The sequence below is a fragment of the Lates calcarifer genome, linkage group LG12 (assembly GCF_001640805.2).
Source record: "Lates calcarifer isolate ASB-BC8 linkage group LG12, TLL_Latcal_v3, whole genome shotgun sequence".
Classification (NCBI taxonomy): domain Eukaryota; kingdom Metazoa; phylum Chordata; class Actinopteri; family Centropomidae; genus Lates; species Lates calcarifer.
Window position 1 is genome coordinate 25,004,164 of NC_066844.1, and position 18,340 is coordinate 25,022,503.

The 18,340-nt window shown below is 43.6% G+C and overlaps 1 protein-coding gene across 4 annotated transcripts in view; it reads left to right on the forward strand.

The window, feature by feature from the left end:
- The window catches only part of sema3fa (sema domain, immunoglobulin domain (Ig), short basic domain, secreted, (semaphorin) 3Fa), a 49,340-nt gene that overhangs the window by 15,783 nt on the left and 15,217 nt on the right, over window positions 1-18,340 (forward strand). For 3 of the 4 annotated variants that reach the window (XM_018686710.2, XM_051074479.1, XM_051074481.1), the window contains exons 3-6: window positions 13,097-13,257; window positions 13,348-13,410; window positions 15,779-15,898; window positions 17,231-17,320. In XM_018686710.2, coding sequence (XP_018542226.1) covers window positions 13,097-13,257; window positions 13,348-13,410; window positions 15,779-15,898; window positions 17,231-17,320 — 434 coding nt within the window. The remainder of the gene's footprint in view (window positions 1-13,096; window positions 13,258-13,347; window positions 13,411-15,778; window positions 15,899-17,230; window positions 17,321-18,340) is intronic. The other variant, XM_051074480.1, reaches the window with a different exon arrangement.

Below are 18,340 nucleotides of genomic sequence, written 5' to 3' on the forward strand. Positions count from 1 at the left end.
AAACATGAAAGCCGGCAAATCAACAGGCACTGGTGTTTTAAATGGGAGGGGTGAATGCGTCAGTCAGCGAGGGGAGTAAAAAAGGCCGTGGATTACACAGACAGACAGTAATCTATAGGTCTGTCAGCCTGTCACTCAGGCTGACCTTGGGTAGCTTTACTTTAATTGCAGGCTGAGATGAGAGAAGTGGGGCCCGCCTTTAGCAGACAATTCACATTATCCATTAAAGATGTAATGGCTGCCAGCATGTTTCATCTTGAATGACATTTTTTGTGCTTTCAAAGCAGATATTTAACCTATTGGAATGTAAATTGTCTCTTTTTTTTTAGCCTGTAATTATTTTCTGTGAAGTCCCCTCATTTTTAAGTAAAGCAGCCCATTTATGTTGGGAAAGATCTTCACATGCAACATTCCCCTGGTCAAGTTAGTGCTCCCTTTTTTGGAGGATACTTGAACAAACACAAACTCCAAAGCCGATGGCATGAAGGTGATCTAAGCTGACTGATGCCCTCTGAGATTACACTTCAGCGCGCCACCTGTTTGCACCCGGGTGATGTACGTCCTCCTTCACACCTCTGATAAGCTCAGCTATCACCTTGTCAAATTATCATCTTTACAGAGACTCTTTGACATAGAAACGAGACAGGTGGTGATGACAGAGTTGCAAAAGTAAAAAAAAAAAAATAATTCAGAGCTTATGATATATTTTGGCATCTTACAAAAGCAATCAGGATGTGATTTCATGTTCTGGTTTTAATTCAGTCACCATAGGTTAAATATGTTCCCAAACTACACTATTTCCATAACAATGTTAGCATTCCCACTGTCTGCATTCCTTTCTGCCAACCCTCCTCCCTTTCAATCCCATTCTCCCTCTGCTTCAACTCCCTCCACTCCCACTACCATCATATCCGTCATACAGCCACTCTTCCACTAAGAAAAGATGAATGCCCTTGACTGACGGTCATCGTCCCCCCACTTTGTTTTCCCCACTCATCTCCTCCCATTTATGCCAAGCAGACGAGACAGACAGCGAATGGACACGTTAACATGGATGCTCTGTGACTCACAGCAGCCAGTCAGTTTAGTCTCACCAGTTGGTCTCCCTGGTTTCTTATCTTCCCACAGCTCTCACCGAACTTCCCTGCTGAGTCTCATTGAACGTTTGGGTCAAATCTGTCTGTGTGTGCATGTGTTTGTATCTGTATTAAATGCCTTCTCGAAAAAACAAAAAAAAAAACAAACAAAAAGAAAATAGCAATAAAAAGAGGCAGTGGGATAATCAACCTATTTATAACTGGCGTCATCTGCAGACATAGTATCGGTTTGTCTGACGCGTCAATTCCTGCACACTTGACCATAAAACTCATTATCCCATCAAAAGTCACCAAAGAGAGGGGTACACTGGAGCATGGACACACAGAAAAACACACTCAGAGACCCACAGATTAAGCTGCTGCTTTGTTTTGGCCTGTCCTGGGAAGGATCCATGATAAAGGATACTTAATATAAGCAGAGCCGATGTTGGACCCAAACCCAATAAATGAAATACTAGCAAATAACATCTCACATTTGTGCGATTGTCAGCTCTCACCCAGGCCATAAGAAGAAAACATAATATTGTTCCTGGGCTGTTCCGCTCCCAAGTAATAACAGCTCAGGAGTTACCTGTAATAACTTGCCAGGGAATATCTGTGTGTTTTTGTTTGAGAATATACTCAAGAATCGTCTGAGTATATTGCTGGTTAATTTGTTTTTCCTACGTTTCGGAGCTTAAGAGGCTGAAAAGGCAGAGTTTGTGCACCAAGTGTAATTACCCTCCGAATCATCTGCTGAGGTCAATGCCGTATTGATCTGTTAGTTCACCAGTGCACAGTCGGCCACTAATGGAATGGATTACTACAGGAATGTTATGTTTGATCTGTTTGCAGAGAACGTCTCTTGAGGGAGGGTGTTTTGAAAAATCATGACCTTATACGTTGTGTCAATTAACCATGATGTGTAGTGTCAGCCTCTGGACCAAATATTTATATGTTTATTGGACACGTCTGTTGTACGTGTCAAAGACGGTAAGCCGACAAGTTTAACCAGAAATTATTTATTGAGAAATATGACTTTGGTTGACAGCCATGACAGTCAACATTTTCGAATTAGTACAGGGGCAACTAATGGGGATGTCAGTTTTGCCGGTTTTTGGCCATAAACCAAATAAATGAACATTTTTACCTTATGAAGGCAGTAGGAGGAAGGCTGTGGGATCACCAAAGTCAAAACAATTCATCAATAGCTGTTGGGCTATTTCACTAAAAGACCACAAATGTGAACCTCATGGTGGCTTTAGAGGAAAATTCAGGGGATTACCAAAGTTATGTACAGAAATGTGTGCTGGTCCATCTTGTAGATGTTGAGATATATTAGAGAATAAGTGAAAATTTAACTGCTGCAAGAAAATTCAGGGGATCACTAGTGTTGATAGGGTTCTTCATCTGGGGACTATGATTCTCTGTACCACATTTCATCTGATAGTTGTTAAGGTAGTCTGGACTGAAGTGACAGACTGACTGACAAACATCCATTGACATCCATAGAGCCAAAAAACAAACTTGTATCAAAGGTCTACCATCTCAAGAGTCTTGATGTCTCGTGTTTACGCACGCCTGTCTCGGTCTTTGTCGAAAAGCTTCCACTCGCTGTTAACTGAGCACAAAGGCTGTCAGGCACTGCGGGCCCTAACTCCAGCACCCAATCCACGCCACGCTGCTCAGCAACCAGCCGCCTGATTGTTGAGCATTATCTGGTTGTCCCCTGCCTGTCATATGGCATTAGCGCACGAGTCTCGACCCAGGATCTTGTGCTGACACGTACCTGGTCGGGGGTGACCCTGTCTTTGTCTGGCTACCGACGTGGGGTCAAGTGGGTGTATGAAGCAGCAGGGCGTGCAGTATTATGCCGACCGTGCAGAGGCAGATGGGCTTCTGGCACCCGCCCATTAGTGGCCTGCAGTGTGATAACTCCACAGATGCTCATGACCCCGGAGCTCGGCTAGCTGCCCTGTGTGGTCATTTGGGACTGAGGTCAGGTTTATATTCACATCTTAAACCTCTAATTGACCATCTCGTTTCACGCCCGATACGTACTAAGGCACATACAGGCCATGTCCTGAGCAATGCAGTGCCTTTAACAAAGGATACCACATTTTCCATTAGCACATTTAATCCAAAAACTCCAGCTGAGCTTGGCAAATGCATTTGGCCCAAATGTTTTAATGGGTGTTTTGAAGTTCTGCTTTAAAAATTTGTGTAAATGCACAAAACCCACCCACCAAAAAGCCCCCAGAAGCTGTGTCCTGGCTAAGGTAAAAAAAAATTGCCCCGTCTCTCCAGGTGGCCTGTTAGTTGTGGACGGATGCTACAAAACATTCCCTGCTCAGCTCCAGCCAGTGACTTTTGTTGCTTGTCATCCTGTCTCTGTCTCCAGGGTAGCTGACAAAAACACCACATGGTGTGTGTGGACAGAGGAGACAAAGTCATCCATTAAATTAACATAAATGCCAACTTAGCTGGAAAGCAGCTATGAAATGCCATGATGCGTCACAGTTATTGGTCCTTGTCTGAATGTGTCATCATGTCACATCCTCTTGAGTTACTTCGCACGACACTAGCTGATGGAACCACATAACCACAGGCATTTTATTTTGTCAGCTTTTGAGAAATTTGCTTAAAACTTGCACAACATTTGGATGGAAGCATCGCTGTTCAGTCTCATTAGACATGTCTCTTAACTCTTTCTTCACGATAGAGTTAAGTACTTTTAATGGGTGAAGTATGAGTGTGACAGTCATAGCAAAATCCATCATCACTGCTCACATCATGCACAGATTTCCCCCATCATCCTTCTTCCACCTGTGGCATGCTGGGTGCTAAAGAAAGGATTCAACAGAAAAAAGGCATGTGTTATCTCAACAGACTGGTATGCAGACAAGGGCTAGTGGAAGCTGGCAGGATCAGACAAGCCAAGGAAAAGGAGAGGTGTCAGAGGAAGCTGGGTGATAAATCAAAATAGCATTAACCAGGCATAGAGAGGAAGATCTAAGATAGATTGGGGTGCTTTAATTTTTTTGTTATAGCTGCTGTGACAACATCTTTAAAAAATCCATGGGATGTTCTGGATGGTGTGCAAGGCTGGTGGAAACGCTCAAACAATCTGAGGAGGTTGATGCAGGACAGGAAAATGATAAATGATATTGATGTATGTGTTTCCTCATCACTCCTCACCGAGCGATAATTCACTTTTATATTGTCAAATAGAAGAAGCATCATTTTGGTTATCTGACTTTGGCCATCGCCTGCTGTAAATTTAAAATCATCCAAATGGATGGTTGATTGAAATGACTGAAAGGAGGAAAATGTTTTGGCCTCTTTAATATAAGAGAGCTAAGCTCTTAACTGCAGCCACATCTCAGTATCAGATGGTGCTCAACATTATCTGGACAAGGAGTTCTTGAAGGATTGAACCTTCACACATGAACGCAGTGCGGTGTATCGACTTATTCAGTTTTCCTGTACTCCATCTTCAACGTACATATTTTATATTTACCCTCCTGTCTGTTGCATATCTGTCTGTCTCCTGCCTGTCTATCTGTTGGAAACTTGGATAGAAGACTCTTCAAATCTGATAGTGGATGCATCAGAAGCAGCAAGGGAAAACTCATATAAGCCAATAGAGAGCACCTTGTGTGCATAGTCGGATTGGCCACTGGGACTACCAGGAGAAATCCTGGTGGGCCTGCAGACCGTCAAGTGGGCTCTTTACTGGCCCTCTCTGTGTACTTGAGAGCCGGAGAGACTGAGACTGGACTCCAACCCGACCCAGAGGATAAGTCCAGGACTGAATTTCTTCTTCCTGCTTGTGTGTCTTACATTAGTGCTTATTAAGTTGTGAATTAGAGTGTCTGTATATACGTTACATTGACTGACAAAACGTGCTTGCTCATTACTTCCTCCGCTCTGAGGTAAACGTGACTTTTGAGAACTTCTCTCTCCCCTGTTTTCATCCCTGGTCTTTACCTAAAGCTAGCAGCTGAGATCTTAATCAGTGTTTTTGTGTATTTGGGCACACAATCAGTATGTCTTGTCCTCTGTCCAACTCATGATTAGAATACACATCGGAGAGCCTTGTGTGCCTTTTGTGAGCCTCAGTGTTTTTTTGCCCCTCCAGCAGCAGCAGAAAGGAGCTCGGCCCCCCTGTGTTCGCTGGTGAGGAGCTCTCTCAGAGTTCGACTCAGAGTTTCCATGGCTCACTCTCTCTTTCTTGCTCTCTCTCTCTCTCTCTCTCTCTCTCCGTCCTGCCTGTTTTGATAAATGGAAGTTCTTACGTTCACTGTCAGGCTTCTCTACCCGTGGGACTCCTCCCTCCATTCTCACTCCTCCACCACACCATTTGCTGTTGTGGGTGAAAAATGACCACAGGGAATAGAGGGGATTCTCGGCGCTGGACTGGAGAGTGGAACACCCAGACGGGGCTGTTGTCCCCAGTGGACCCTGAGTCAACACTTGCTGCTAATGGTCTCTCTAAATTTACCTCCTAATTACCCCCCTCTTATTGCCCCCAGCTAGCAACACACTGGCCATGACCTTGATACACGAAGAAGCAGGAGGGCACTCTTAAAATTAGGCCCTATTCAGCTCTGGTTCAAATCAGAGAAGAGCTGATTTATCGACGGGGACGATGCAAATTTCAGAGACTCCAGTCGAATAGAGGATTAAGAGAAATCTATAAAGAGGGATGAAGAGAGGAAAAAGCGCTGCGCATCTGTGTGTTTGTTAGTGCAGCTGACAGAGAGAGTATTTGCTCTAAGTGGCGGGTCAGAGGTCAGTCAGGGAGAGGAGGATTTTTCACTCATTCACACCAGCTCTGTCTCATTATTCAGCCCTTTCCATAATCCCTCTAACCTGCGTCGTCACCACTGACCACCGCCGCCACCCTGACCAGCTCGCTGCGAGCGACAGCACAGTTACAACAACAAACACAGATTCATCATCATTACAGCGGCTTGCAGCATCTGCACGACCCCAGTCCCACACACACACGCACACACACACACACACACACGTACATAAACACTTGTGCCTACAATGGCCAGCCACGGGCTCAGACTGCGCCTCGGGATAGAGCATTTTGTAAACAAAGAAAGGAACCAACCAGTGTTTTTCATGTTCGCCAAAGTCCAGAGATTAGTCTTGTAGAGTTGTCAGGCCGGCCAGCACACTGATTTCCTGGAATAGTGTAACAACTATGTGTTAATATGGATTTCTCATTCTTCGTGGCAACTTAGTTTTTGTCTGTGAAATGTAAAATATGCTTGAAGAAATCCTGTCTTCTTAAATCTTACACTGCTCGCTATACTTATTTCTGTGTAACCAAGCAGATAAGATGATTATAAAAACTACACAAAAGGCTTTTTTCACTTTGTGAGGACGCTACAATAAACATATTAAAAATTAGATTTGATCTCACTTTACTGTACATGCTTTTTTCAGTGCCCTCCCTCCAAACATCTCTCAGGAGTTGTGTTTTCCCATCCCTCCCTGTTCTTGTCCCCTCCTGTATCATCATGACCACCCTGATCTCCCCTGACCAGGCACCCTGCCTGACCCCCCCCAAGAGATAATCCTGATTATGCTGAAGTGTGTAAGGGGGCCAGGATGAGCTTTCACCTCAGACCCTTCGTGCCCTTTAACCTTTCACCTGCGGCCCTTCAGGGCTATTGAGGGCAGCTGTCCGTGGCAGAGGGAAGAGCATTGGTAGCATTCATATGAGGCACTTCAGACTTTTAGTGGTCACACTACAGCAGGTTTATGCTGGAAATAGCAAATGAATATAGTATTTCTTTGTTACATTACTGGGTTTGTGAAAAATGGAGAATAATAATTTATTATAGTTGATCCTTTTGTGTGGAAGAGTTTAATTTACATTTGAAAAGTGAATCAAAAGCCTTTCACATGTCTTGTACTTCTCCTCTGCATGTAATCCTACAGTATCCTCTTTGATTACTACATGTACAGTATAACATGAACTTAATGAAGGTCAGGTTTGCAGACCAGAGAGACTACAGTAAATGACCCTCTCTGTCAGTTGAACCAGAGATCCCCCCTCGTACTCCCTCGTGCTTTAATTAACCTTTCCTGTCATCCGAAACAGCAGAAATAGATTTGTTATAATCTCTCGTTTCCACTCAGGAAGTGAACTCACTACTTAAATCAATCTTTCTCTGCTCTTGATTTGTGCGGCAGGAGACAGGCATCCCTGATTTGATGTCAGGATCAGAAAGCTGCACTTCTATTTCTATGTACACACACATACACACACATGCACAGTGTATCAGTGGCAGACAAGCGTGAAGAGCATCTGAGTGACAGCATCCGGAAGAGGGGAGATAAGACATAATCTGGTGCCAATTATTTCTCCTTGACAGGCACAGGTAAGCAGCAATCAGTTCCAGTGACATGTGTACTGAGTCAATAGTTCTGGCCCCAGTGAGAGCTGAGATGCTGATTATGAGGTGCTGAACGGAGGCAAACACAAAGCAGCGACAGGCCGGGCTGATAAGGCTTCCCACTGCTGTTCAGCCCTGCTGATATCCGCAATGACCTCTTCGTTCTTTGCAATTGCAAAGATGCCCTGGCCTTATACATTCATTATGCCCTTGGTATTTGTAATGAAGTACACACAGACACTTGTAATCCTTTATTGTTTGCATTTACAGTTGATCAGTGAGTCAGAGAGTTCAGGTTTGTCAGTGTTTTCCAGAAGAACCCATATGATTGTTCCAGAGATGACTAATGAGCGTTGTCTGATCTGCAACCTCTGTGATTAATGTCTGCTGAGAGTTAGACAACTATAACTTCTTTAACCACAGTTTAGAGTTTTCCAGCTGTCTGAGACTTAAGTTGACAGTCGTGAGAAAAACTTGGTACGATCTGTGGCCGGCAAACCACAATGGCGGTCCTAAGCTTGCACAGTGACACGTGTCCACTAACAGCAGATCTGGCGACCGAAGACAGCCTGCGGCAAAATTCAGGTTTCAATTCAGTCCAAAGTTTAGGACCAAGTTCTCACAGTGTGACTGCTGTTATGACCCACAAAAATTAAAACATGCAGCAATAAATCAGTGGCACACACACAAACCAAATGGAGGTGAAAGGAAAAAGAAGTTTGTGTGAAGAAAATTTAAAACCTAATTTAACAGTGATTCAACCTTGATCCGTGACATCAGTTCACCTGTGAATAAACAGTGAGGTGTATATATATATATATTTAAGAAAAGTGGGTCCTTCACTTGATGAATAAAAATCCTTTTAGGGGCACATCTTTGCATGCATGGCTGCAGACAAGCTGCAGCAAGGTGGGGCCACACCAGTAGATCGGGGAATTCAGACAACATGCCAGGGATGCCTGGGCAGGTATGTGGGATTTTCTGTTGCCTGCTTCCTCAAACCCCCTCCTCCCATCACCATCTTTTTTTTTCACCCGTAACACACACACACTGACTGGAAGAAAGGGGAGATTTCCAGAACTGATAGCAGCAGGCTCGTCTGGGAGCTATGTCTTTCGTCATCTTCTTAAAGATACAAAACAGGGGTCAGCTCTGTCCCTTTAAGGGCGACCCAGGAAAACCACACCATGGTACAAAGCCTGGCCGAAGGGCTACATACCTTGGCTGCAGAACAGAGCGGAGAGTGACCACAGTGCAGAGGGATCACATCAACAGGTGGACAGACGACAGGCTCAGTTTACCACCAGATGTCATTCACATTCTGGGAGAGTAGTTGGAACAGATTGGGTTTTATCCAAGAAAGAAGGTCTTCATCAAACTGAAGACAATTCCACATGCACAGCAGAGAGAAAGAGACGATTTCATACTGTCTGCCTGTGTGTCTGGTAGTGATTACAAAGACCTTCCTGGGAAACTTGGTGATACACACCAGATCCTGTGGTCTTTAAAGACAGACGCTTCATTGCTGAGTTTACCAATTGGTTGTAAATTCAACCGTTTAACACCATGTCAAGGCTGTGTTCTGTCGTGTAACGTTTTTCTTGGCTTCAGAGGCATGGACAATTAAGGCTGAGCTGCCACACACAGGAATGCCTCTGAGAAGACGAATTTGTGCTGACAATGGAGCTTATGAGCGCTTTGAGGTGGACTGTTATCATACTTTACTCCTTATCTCACCACGCCACAGGCATTATTTCAAAGAAAATGTGTTTTAGCATGTCTCGTCTCGCAAAGATGTAATATCTCTCCCAAGTGCAAGATTGCCACTTCATTTTCGCAGATTAAAATGGCAAGATGAATAGAGTTAATGTGCTGTATAGCTTTGATAGAGTCATTGTATTTTAGCTGAGGGGCCTTTTACTCTTCATATAGGCTTTAAATGTGCTTTGGAATGAGTCCCATGTGCTGTAGAAATGTTGAGAAATTCTTGTAAATGACAAGCAGTTCTGCCCTATATGAAACCATTATGTCCTTTACATTATGATTTCCTACAATTTTTTTTATAGCTTAAGAAGAGGGCTGCATTAAAAAAGAGTGGTGTGATGAGGCTAAACATGTGTCATCAACACCAACTGACTGTTTTTATGCTTTGACCAGAGCTTGATCAGTTATCAGAAATACTCAGACCTTGAAAAGATGTTTTCTTTTCTTTGTATGATTTTCATTAAGCATAGGAAAACATCTTTTCTATTATTTGTCAGTGGTCTCCCAGTGACATTTAACTTTGGAAAACAGAACAGTGTTTAAGTAGTTGTTTAATAACTAGAAGTTGTCTAAACCACAGTTGGATATAATTTTCAGCTTGTGAATTTTCTATGAGAAGATAATTATTCCATTTTGATTTCCATTTTTTTCATGATCTATGTGGCCTTAGTAAAATCAATAGACAAAATCCCAGGACAAAATTAGCTCTGCTCCAAAATTGGTAGGTATTGATCCTGTGATTCTGAGGAGAAAACTGAGACGAAGAGAGATAGAAAGATGGCAGGCTGTCAGACACAATAATGTGTTTTGATGAATGTTTATGTGTAATGTAGTAGGTTATCTGCCTGTCTGGTCTGCCTCGTCTATCTGTCTCTCCACACTCATTGAACTTTGCTGTGACCTAACCGCTGTCGGACTTGTGACAGCCAGTCACCGCCAGCCTGCTCCCGCTCAGATGCCCCTGAGTGTGAATCTGAGTGCAGGGGTGATAAATGTGGGATGTCAGCTGGTGACTGTCCCTGAAGCTCCAGTATCGTTCGACCACTGGGCCTGCCAGAGCAGTGAGTTGGCTGAGTGTACGGTTGACAAGCAGGCAAGAATGGAAAGTGAGACGGGATGTCTGTGGAGAAAGAGTGCAGATGTACTGTTTTAGGATGTTCTCTATTTGTGTATGTCTGCATATACTGTCTTCGCATGAGCGTAGATGCTTAACATGGGGTATCCAGTGGGGCTCATTCTCAGGTTGCTGTCACCACCTGCATCTGTGTCCTCATGTAACTTTACAAGTGCATGAACCAGTGGTTGGAATTTATATCAGTTGAGCTTATAATCCCTAAATTTTCAGTCCTGGTTGATTTGGCAACACCTGTGATTAGCACTGTAACGTGGTTTACAGTTTAAACACTCAGCAAACACTCCTCGAGCATCTACTTTGTCACAAATGCAACAGGTGTGTCTGTTTAAAGTGCAGCCAAACAAACTCGCCCTCTTTTAATAAAGAAGTCAGTCAAAAATAACCACAGTCGCGATCTGATTTCATGTTGCACGTGGCACAAGTAGTTTTCCACAAAACAGCAGGGCAGAGTTGGAGGTGTGCAGCCTGATGTGTCCAGCTGCTCCATTACTCCCTGCAATTTTTAAAACTGATCCGCTGTCAAAAAATTCTTAAAATAAGTTTTGGTGGGCGATTGCTGTCGGTGTCAAATACTACTACTGCTTCATAATAAAAGTATTTCACCAGTTGATGGCAATCCTACAGGTACGGCGGACCCCGCCACTGATAATGAATGGTATTATAAAGAGAAGTTATTATGGAATTTGAATACTATTGCTGAAAAAATAATGACTATAAATGGTACTCGAAATGGGTTTGGATTTTATGAAAATCTCACAGATGATAAATTCACACATGTAAAACACAAACTTTAGTAACTAGTTCTCCTAGATTTTAATAGAACAGAACAATATTTTGCAAAAACAACAACCCAGTGTGGTCCTATCACCACAATATGATTCTGTCAATTAAACACCTGTAGGCCCACTGTATATTTCCTTCCATGAGAGTGGGAACAAATCACAGAATATGTGTCTTGAGGGAACTTATGAGAATTACACGGGTGACAGCCATGTCTTCTCCTATTTACTACCTTATCCAACCCACTGCGTGTCGTGATGCTGCACCGTGACGGCAGCATTTCACAGTTCCTGAAGGAGCTCAGCACACCAGCAGCTCAGAGGCTTTCCGGCAGAGGATTCGTGTCAGTATTTCAGCACGTTCTGTGCAGGTGGAGAACATCATGCTCTCTTTTATTCCAAGTAAAGTAAGACAGTCTGCTTCCTCCTGGTTAAGGAAAGCTGTTGTAGCCGTTGGAGCGAGTCTTTTTCATCATCAGTGTCTCTGAGACTTGGTTTTTAGAGAACAGTATGGGTGTTTGTCTGGTCCCACTGAAGTGGAACATGAACACGTCCTCTATCTGGTACTCTAGTTTTCTCTGCAAATAGAACAGCACAAGTGCAGGCTTAACTTCCTCAAGCTCCACTTTCCCAAGCGTACTTTGAAAGAGAAAGAGAGGGGGACCCTCCTATCGGATTCTCTAACAGCTCGGGAGGTAATGGGAGGACCGGGAGAAAAAGCTGCTTTGCGTACACCAGATCTCCACTTATCTCCCCTCACACGCCGAGTGTAACTTAAACTCACACACCAGTGATTCGCCCCGAGCAGTATGTGAGCCATTTGAGAGCAGTTTTATTTCAAAATAGTTTTAACAGTGATGCGGAGGAAAGGATGTGGCAATGTTATGCATGATATGATGAGGGACTAAGCCTGGGAGCGGTCGGCATGTTTTCTGCTGGTGTTGAAATGGAGAATTCACAAGAAGAGATTACAGTGAAGGCCATCATCTCTATCACGGCTCGACAGAATTGGAAAAAAGGGGAATGAGACCCAGGGTCATGCCTCCAGGTCCTGAACATTATCTGCTATCTGGCCTTCTGTGATAGAAGCTGTGTTATGTGAGTGCACCTCATGATATCAGTGGCAGTCCAGCATAGAGGGATCCAGTAAGGAAAACCAGCACAGGCCACAATTACAGCATTATTAAACCACTTTATGGCTATGTTTAGGCACTGGAAGCACTTGGTTATGGTCAGGGAAAGATTGTGGTCTGGTTTACTCCAGAAAAAGTTGAGTGACCTCAAGAACAAAAAACACTTTGCCGAAACTTAACCAAGTGTTGTTAGTGCCTGAACATAACCACAGTTGGGACTCCCGGTCTCTGTTGTGACATTTGTACGATGACTCTGCTGCCGTTAATAAATGTAACGCTTCATTCATTCATAAAATACATAGCCTCTGAGCGTAATCCAGTGCCTATATTTCCCTTAAAATTTATATGCTGTTGCAGTTTAGTTGTATGTGAATAAAATTTCTAGTAGGTAGGGTTTGCCTGCCTTCCTTGCTTTTATAACCAGATTGTTTCTGCCTATAACCCCACAATGGCAGGATGTAACCGTAATGCTGAGAGGAATAAAAGAACAGTCTCTGTAAATGAATTAAGGAGAGTCTGATAGTGGGTTTCTGCATCATTAGCATACTATCATGCCATCAACATTAGCATACTGTGTGTGTGCATCACCCCTGGTACAGAGAGAATGAAGAAGAAAAACCAAAGGGCATCTCTGTGCCAAAATCGAGCAGCCTATACACATCTCCCGTGACCCTGTCTGTGGTTTCTGTCTCCCAGTTGTATTTTATGTTTTTCCACTACAGTCTTACAGGCGCAGCACAAACAAAAGCATTTATTTTCCGCTCTTTTTCTTTTTTTGTCTCTTTCGCAGAGTTAAAGTCTACCGGCACTGCTCACCACTTCTCCTTTCTGCTGAACTCCACCGACTACCGCATCCTTCGCATGGACGAGGACCACGACCGCATGTATGTGGGCAGCAAAGATTACATCCTCTCTCTGGATCTGCACGATATCAACAAGGAGCCGCTCATAGTAAGAAATGTTCCACGTAAACACTAAAGTGGATGAGCTCAACACGGAGTTTACAGCTAACCCAGCTTGTTGATTATTTTTTTCTGTCAGATCCACTGGCCTGTTGCCCCCCAGAGGAAGACTGAATGTGTTTTGTCAGGGAAAGACACCAATGTAAGTATTCAGATAATTATTACACTTAGTTTATTAATTATTAAGTCACTTGACAGAAATTTAATTACCAACAACTATGATGATGTAACAATCATTTCAATTCAATTCATTGAAGCAAAAATACCAAATGTTTTCCTGGTGCCTGCTTCTCAAATATAAGTGTTGATCTATTTGAGATTGTGCTCAGTTAATCGTTTAATCAACTAGTCAAAAAAAATAATGGACACATTAATTGTAGTAGTAATCATGCTGTTGTCACATGCTGAGCAATTCATCAACCTCCCAGACAAAGTATGAGGCCTGTAATGTGCCAGTAAATTCTGCAGCACAGCTGTGAACCTGCGTCCTTTGTGACCTGCTGCACATTTAAACATCATTTTTTCTGATGGTACCCGTGTGTAAAAATCCCAAGCGCATTTTCACCGAGTCTTTTTGGGGACACTTCAGATTTGAATGTGACTTTGGGGTCAATGAAGGACGTTTTAAAGCTCCTTCCAATGTGTTGCAGGCTGTGAAGCGCTTATTCACTGTCTCTACATCCCTGATTGCTGATTGCATACAGCTGCCACCAATTAAGCTCTAGCAGGAGCTCGAGCATGCGACATTCAGTCGCCTTCATTGAGAGATGAAAACATATTCCACACACTAACCCACATATTTCATACATGTAGATATTCTATTTGTTTATTTATTTTTAATTTAATCTAATTTTCTTTTTGCACAATTGTAATTATTTTGCTCTTTGTTGTCTTGACAAGCAGACAAAATGAATTAGCCACCGGGAGGTACAGGCCTGTGTGAAGTGTTAATACGATTCAGACATTCAAACACAGCCACCGCCAGCACAGCCCCCGCAAGGAACGAGATGGAAACTCATCATTGAAATTCATATAAAAACCAGATCCTTCTCTTTTGATTTTTGTTCACACATTCGGACCCCCACCCCGAAAACACACACACACAAACACACACACAGGCTCATCTCATCCATGTTAGGGGTGGGCGCTGCCAGGAGTGGTGAGCACCGACAGAGTGATGAGGCTCTGGCTAATAACCCCGCTCTCTCCCCTGCTGGTAAGAGAGCGCAGGCTGCTGTTTATCCAACTGGAATGTTCATTTATGCGTGTTTGGTGACCCGCGCCTCTCACTGCCTCTGGCTACATCGTATTGGCCTCTGTATGTTCGTGTGTGTGCATGTATGAGCCTCCGAGTGTGTGTCTGTGCGTGTGTGTTTGTGTGTCAGGTGGGTTTGAAATTTCATCACTAAAATAAGAAATAAAATTGGCTACTGCGAGACATCTTGGCAATCCGGCGGACCGCTCTTTAGGGAATGACAGATGATGACAATTCAAAAGCAATTCAGAAGGGATGTCGGTTCAGGCAGGAGGTCAAAGGCAATCATCCCCACTGTGCTCTCTGTGGGGGAGCACAACTGTGTGCTGAATAATACACGCAGTAAACACACACACACACACACACACAAAAACACATCCTCTGAAACCTCTGACTCGTGCATCTGTCGTGTTGCTAAGATCTGCCAAAATGGCTCACCCCCCCTCATTCTGCATACAATTTTTTTTTTTTTTTTTGCTTGGTACATCCTTTCTTTTTCGCCAGCTGTCACTAACAGACAAATCTGAACAGATATCATAAGCCTGTACATTTCAGTATTTGGAGTTCTGATTTCGGTGGATTGAGACCAGGAAGGAGGGATGGGGGGGGGCAGCTGGTTAGGCAAACAGAGATTAGAAAGCTGTAGACCTGGAAAGCACAGCAAGCACCTCTTTGTCTTCAGTTCCAAAAAGAAAAGTGTTGTCCCTGCTGAAATTTTTCCCACTTAAATAATTAAAATTCTAAATAAACCAACGTTGAGATTTTCACATCAATGTCTTTGTCCTTAATTGGATTTTAAAATCTCTCTTTTCTAAAAACCCAAATTTTCACTTAACAGCCTTGTTTGGTCTAACCAGAATGTTTCTCAGTTGTCAAGTCTGACAGAACGTTGAATTGGGTTTACCCTCAATCCCCCTTGCAAACACACTTGACAGCTCAGATGCACTGCTTTTCTTGGTTTCTGCCGCACAGTTATATGGTGTTTGGAAACATTTTCCTTCTGACAGTGTGGTCTGATGTGGAGCCTGGGCCAGGCCGACACACAGAGCCAGGGAACAGAGCTGCCAAACGCGAGCCAGCCAACAGCGGAAATGATAGATGTGATGGTTTTAAGCCAGGCAGAGGGGTTATTAACCATCAGTGGGGCATTATGTGTTATGCAACCGTTTTTTCCACTGCATTTTCATGATCAGAATCTTTTCTTTTTTAACCTAAGTCTCTAATCCTGTTGGGGTTTTGTTTTGCCCTCCCTCAGGGGGAATGTGGAAACTTCATCCGTCTGATCGAGCCGTGGAACCGGACCCACCTGTATGTGTGCGGAACAGGGGCGTACAACCCCATCTGCACCTACGTGGACCGAGGACGCAGGTCACAGGTAACCAAAGACACAGCCAGGCAGCATGGAGACACTGTGACCTTTACTCTCCGCTTCTTAAAGAACCATATCTGTCAATCAGTCTTAGATTAGAGAGTCTCTTTCTGCTCTTGCTCCTCAGTTTCATGGCCTCTGCTTTTCTTCCACCATTTTCTGCCTCTTAGTTTTCATTGATTTGCGCCGTTTCGCGGTCTGGAAGATTCAAAGAAAAAAAAAAAAAGCACATGGCCGGTCCTCTCTAGATCTCCATTATTATTGCTGTTGGTCAGACACATAACTGCCACTGCTAAAAGATTGCTGCAGCACCAATCTTCCCTTACTGGGAATAGTACGTTGTCAGTGTATCTGCAGCAACAATCCCTCCTCACAGACCTCCCTCCCTTCCTCACCTGTTTATACACACCAGAGCCTGTGGCCTGTCTTTCTGTCTGGCTGAGAGCCTCTGAAAGGCCATCATTACTGATGGAGCCTCTCATCCATCATCGGCCTTGTACCTCACCCCCTCCCTCCGTCCCTCCCCTCGCCCCAGCACCGCCGGCCGCCGCCAGAGCTGCAGCAGCTGCCGGCCCGGCTAAAGTCCACACACTTACATTCACCAGTCCGCCTGTTTAGTCTCACTTGTTCAATTTGAGGGTTCAGATTTCAATGTAAAGGTCAGTTCGCCTCTTTGTCATTCAGCTTCTCCCTTAAGGCCCAAAAGCTATGTTGCTTCACACTGTAAAGATTTTCCCCAGTAAGCATAGATGTAAACAGAAACCAGTTGTTCAGAGATTCTTCTGCTTGGCACACAAGAGGACTTCACACATTTTTAGTCCGTAGTTGAGTTTTTCCCTTATCAGGAAACGTTTTCTTTCAACTGCATCACTCCTCCTGCTTTTTTGATGCTGTTTCAGAGCTTTTCCTTTTGCAGATTTTGTGTCAAGTTCCACCTCAAAAATACCTTGATGAAATGAGATCATTTTAGTTTTCTTCAGTATTCCTATATTTGTTTTAATCAGTTCCATTCTTCATTTTATCAGACAGTACTGAAAGTAATGCACTTTTCTCTCTTTTCTGTTTCCTTTCCTGGTCCTGCATGGTTTATGCATGTGTTTGCATGATCTAATATGGTTACTAAATGATGACTGTCAGCCACCAGGTTCTCTTGATGTCTTCCCTCCACTCTGACCTCCAGTTTGACGTTTTTCTTTCCATTTTTTTCTTTTAGAGTTTTTCATCTTCGTCGAGTCTACTTGTTTTTTCCACTCCTTCTTTTAGCATTTCCATTTTTTCCCCTTTTCCTCTTAAATGTCACGGGCTTCAGTTAAATTAAGCATTGATCTTTTTTTTTAGGGGTCCCACTTCCTACAGGCACCCCAATCTGGAGGGAGAACAAGTCGGGCAGCAGACTACAGCACTACATCCGAGCCTTTGGAGGCGAAGGTGGGCAGAAGGGAGTTTTGTAAAGGCTCATAAGTCTGGTGCCCACCTGGAGTACATTTCCAGTCTAAGATGGAGCATTGGGGATAAAATATTGTTTGTTTTTTTACATATACGTCTTGGATGATTAAGCGGACTAAACAACTCTACTGTCAAAATGTTCACTATGAATGTATTTTTTGTGTGGGAATCATACTTCCCTCCAGTGGCACTCAACACAAGAGTGCTTTGTAAATGTGCTATTCTCATGCCAGTGGAGCATTTAATGGCTGTTAAGAGTGATGTCATATGTGGACACACAGACTGTGAAAGGACCAAAAAAAAATCCCACACACTGTCAATTACTTGTACTCACTTTATTAACAACACTTCAGTCCTCAGAACATCAGCTAAACACATGTAGACACACAAAATTTGCAGTTATTACAGCCTTGAGGTTGATTTACATGTTGTTAAGAATAGTAACATTTTCATTACCACACATATTTTTGAGTCTTACTGTATCTTGTTTAAAAAAACCAACATCCAGGGACATTACTCTGCTTTCCCTCACATATTTCCCACCTGTCGGGCATCATCAGTCAGCTTTGAAGCACCCAACAAAACCCGATGTAGACACGTGCCCAGTGTTGACACAGATGTTCAAGATGTCCTCTTGCACTGTGGAATAATGAATTCTTGTTCGAGCCACTAACATCAGAAGCATGGTGGATGAGTTTTGGATTGCTCTCAGCATTTTCCTCCACCTCTCCATCTCACTGATAACTGGCTTTGTGTGCTTTTTGTTCCCCTCAGCAGATCCAGCAGCGCTGCTGTGAGAGTCTGTTGTTCTGTGCGATGTGGGGTCACACAGCTCACAGCTCGTCACTGTTATTTTGTCTCCCAGCTGATCGCATTATCAGTTTGATGCTGCTGTTGCCTTTTAAAGCTGCTTATAAACATCTACATGTACTCAAAGTGCCTTGTACATGTGGCATTAAGAGAATAACCCTCCCACCCAAACGCAAAAAGGATTCCTTCAAC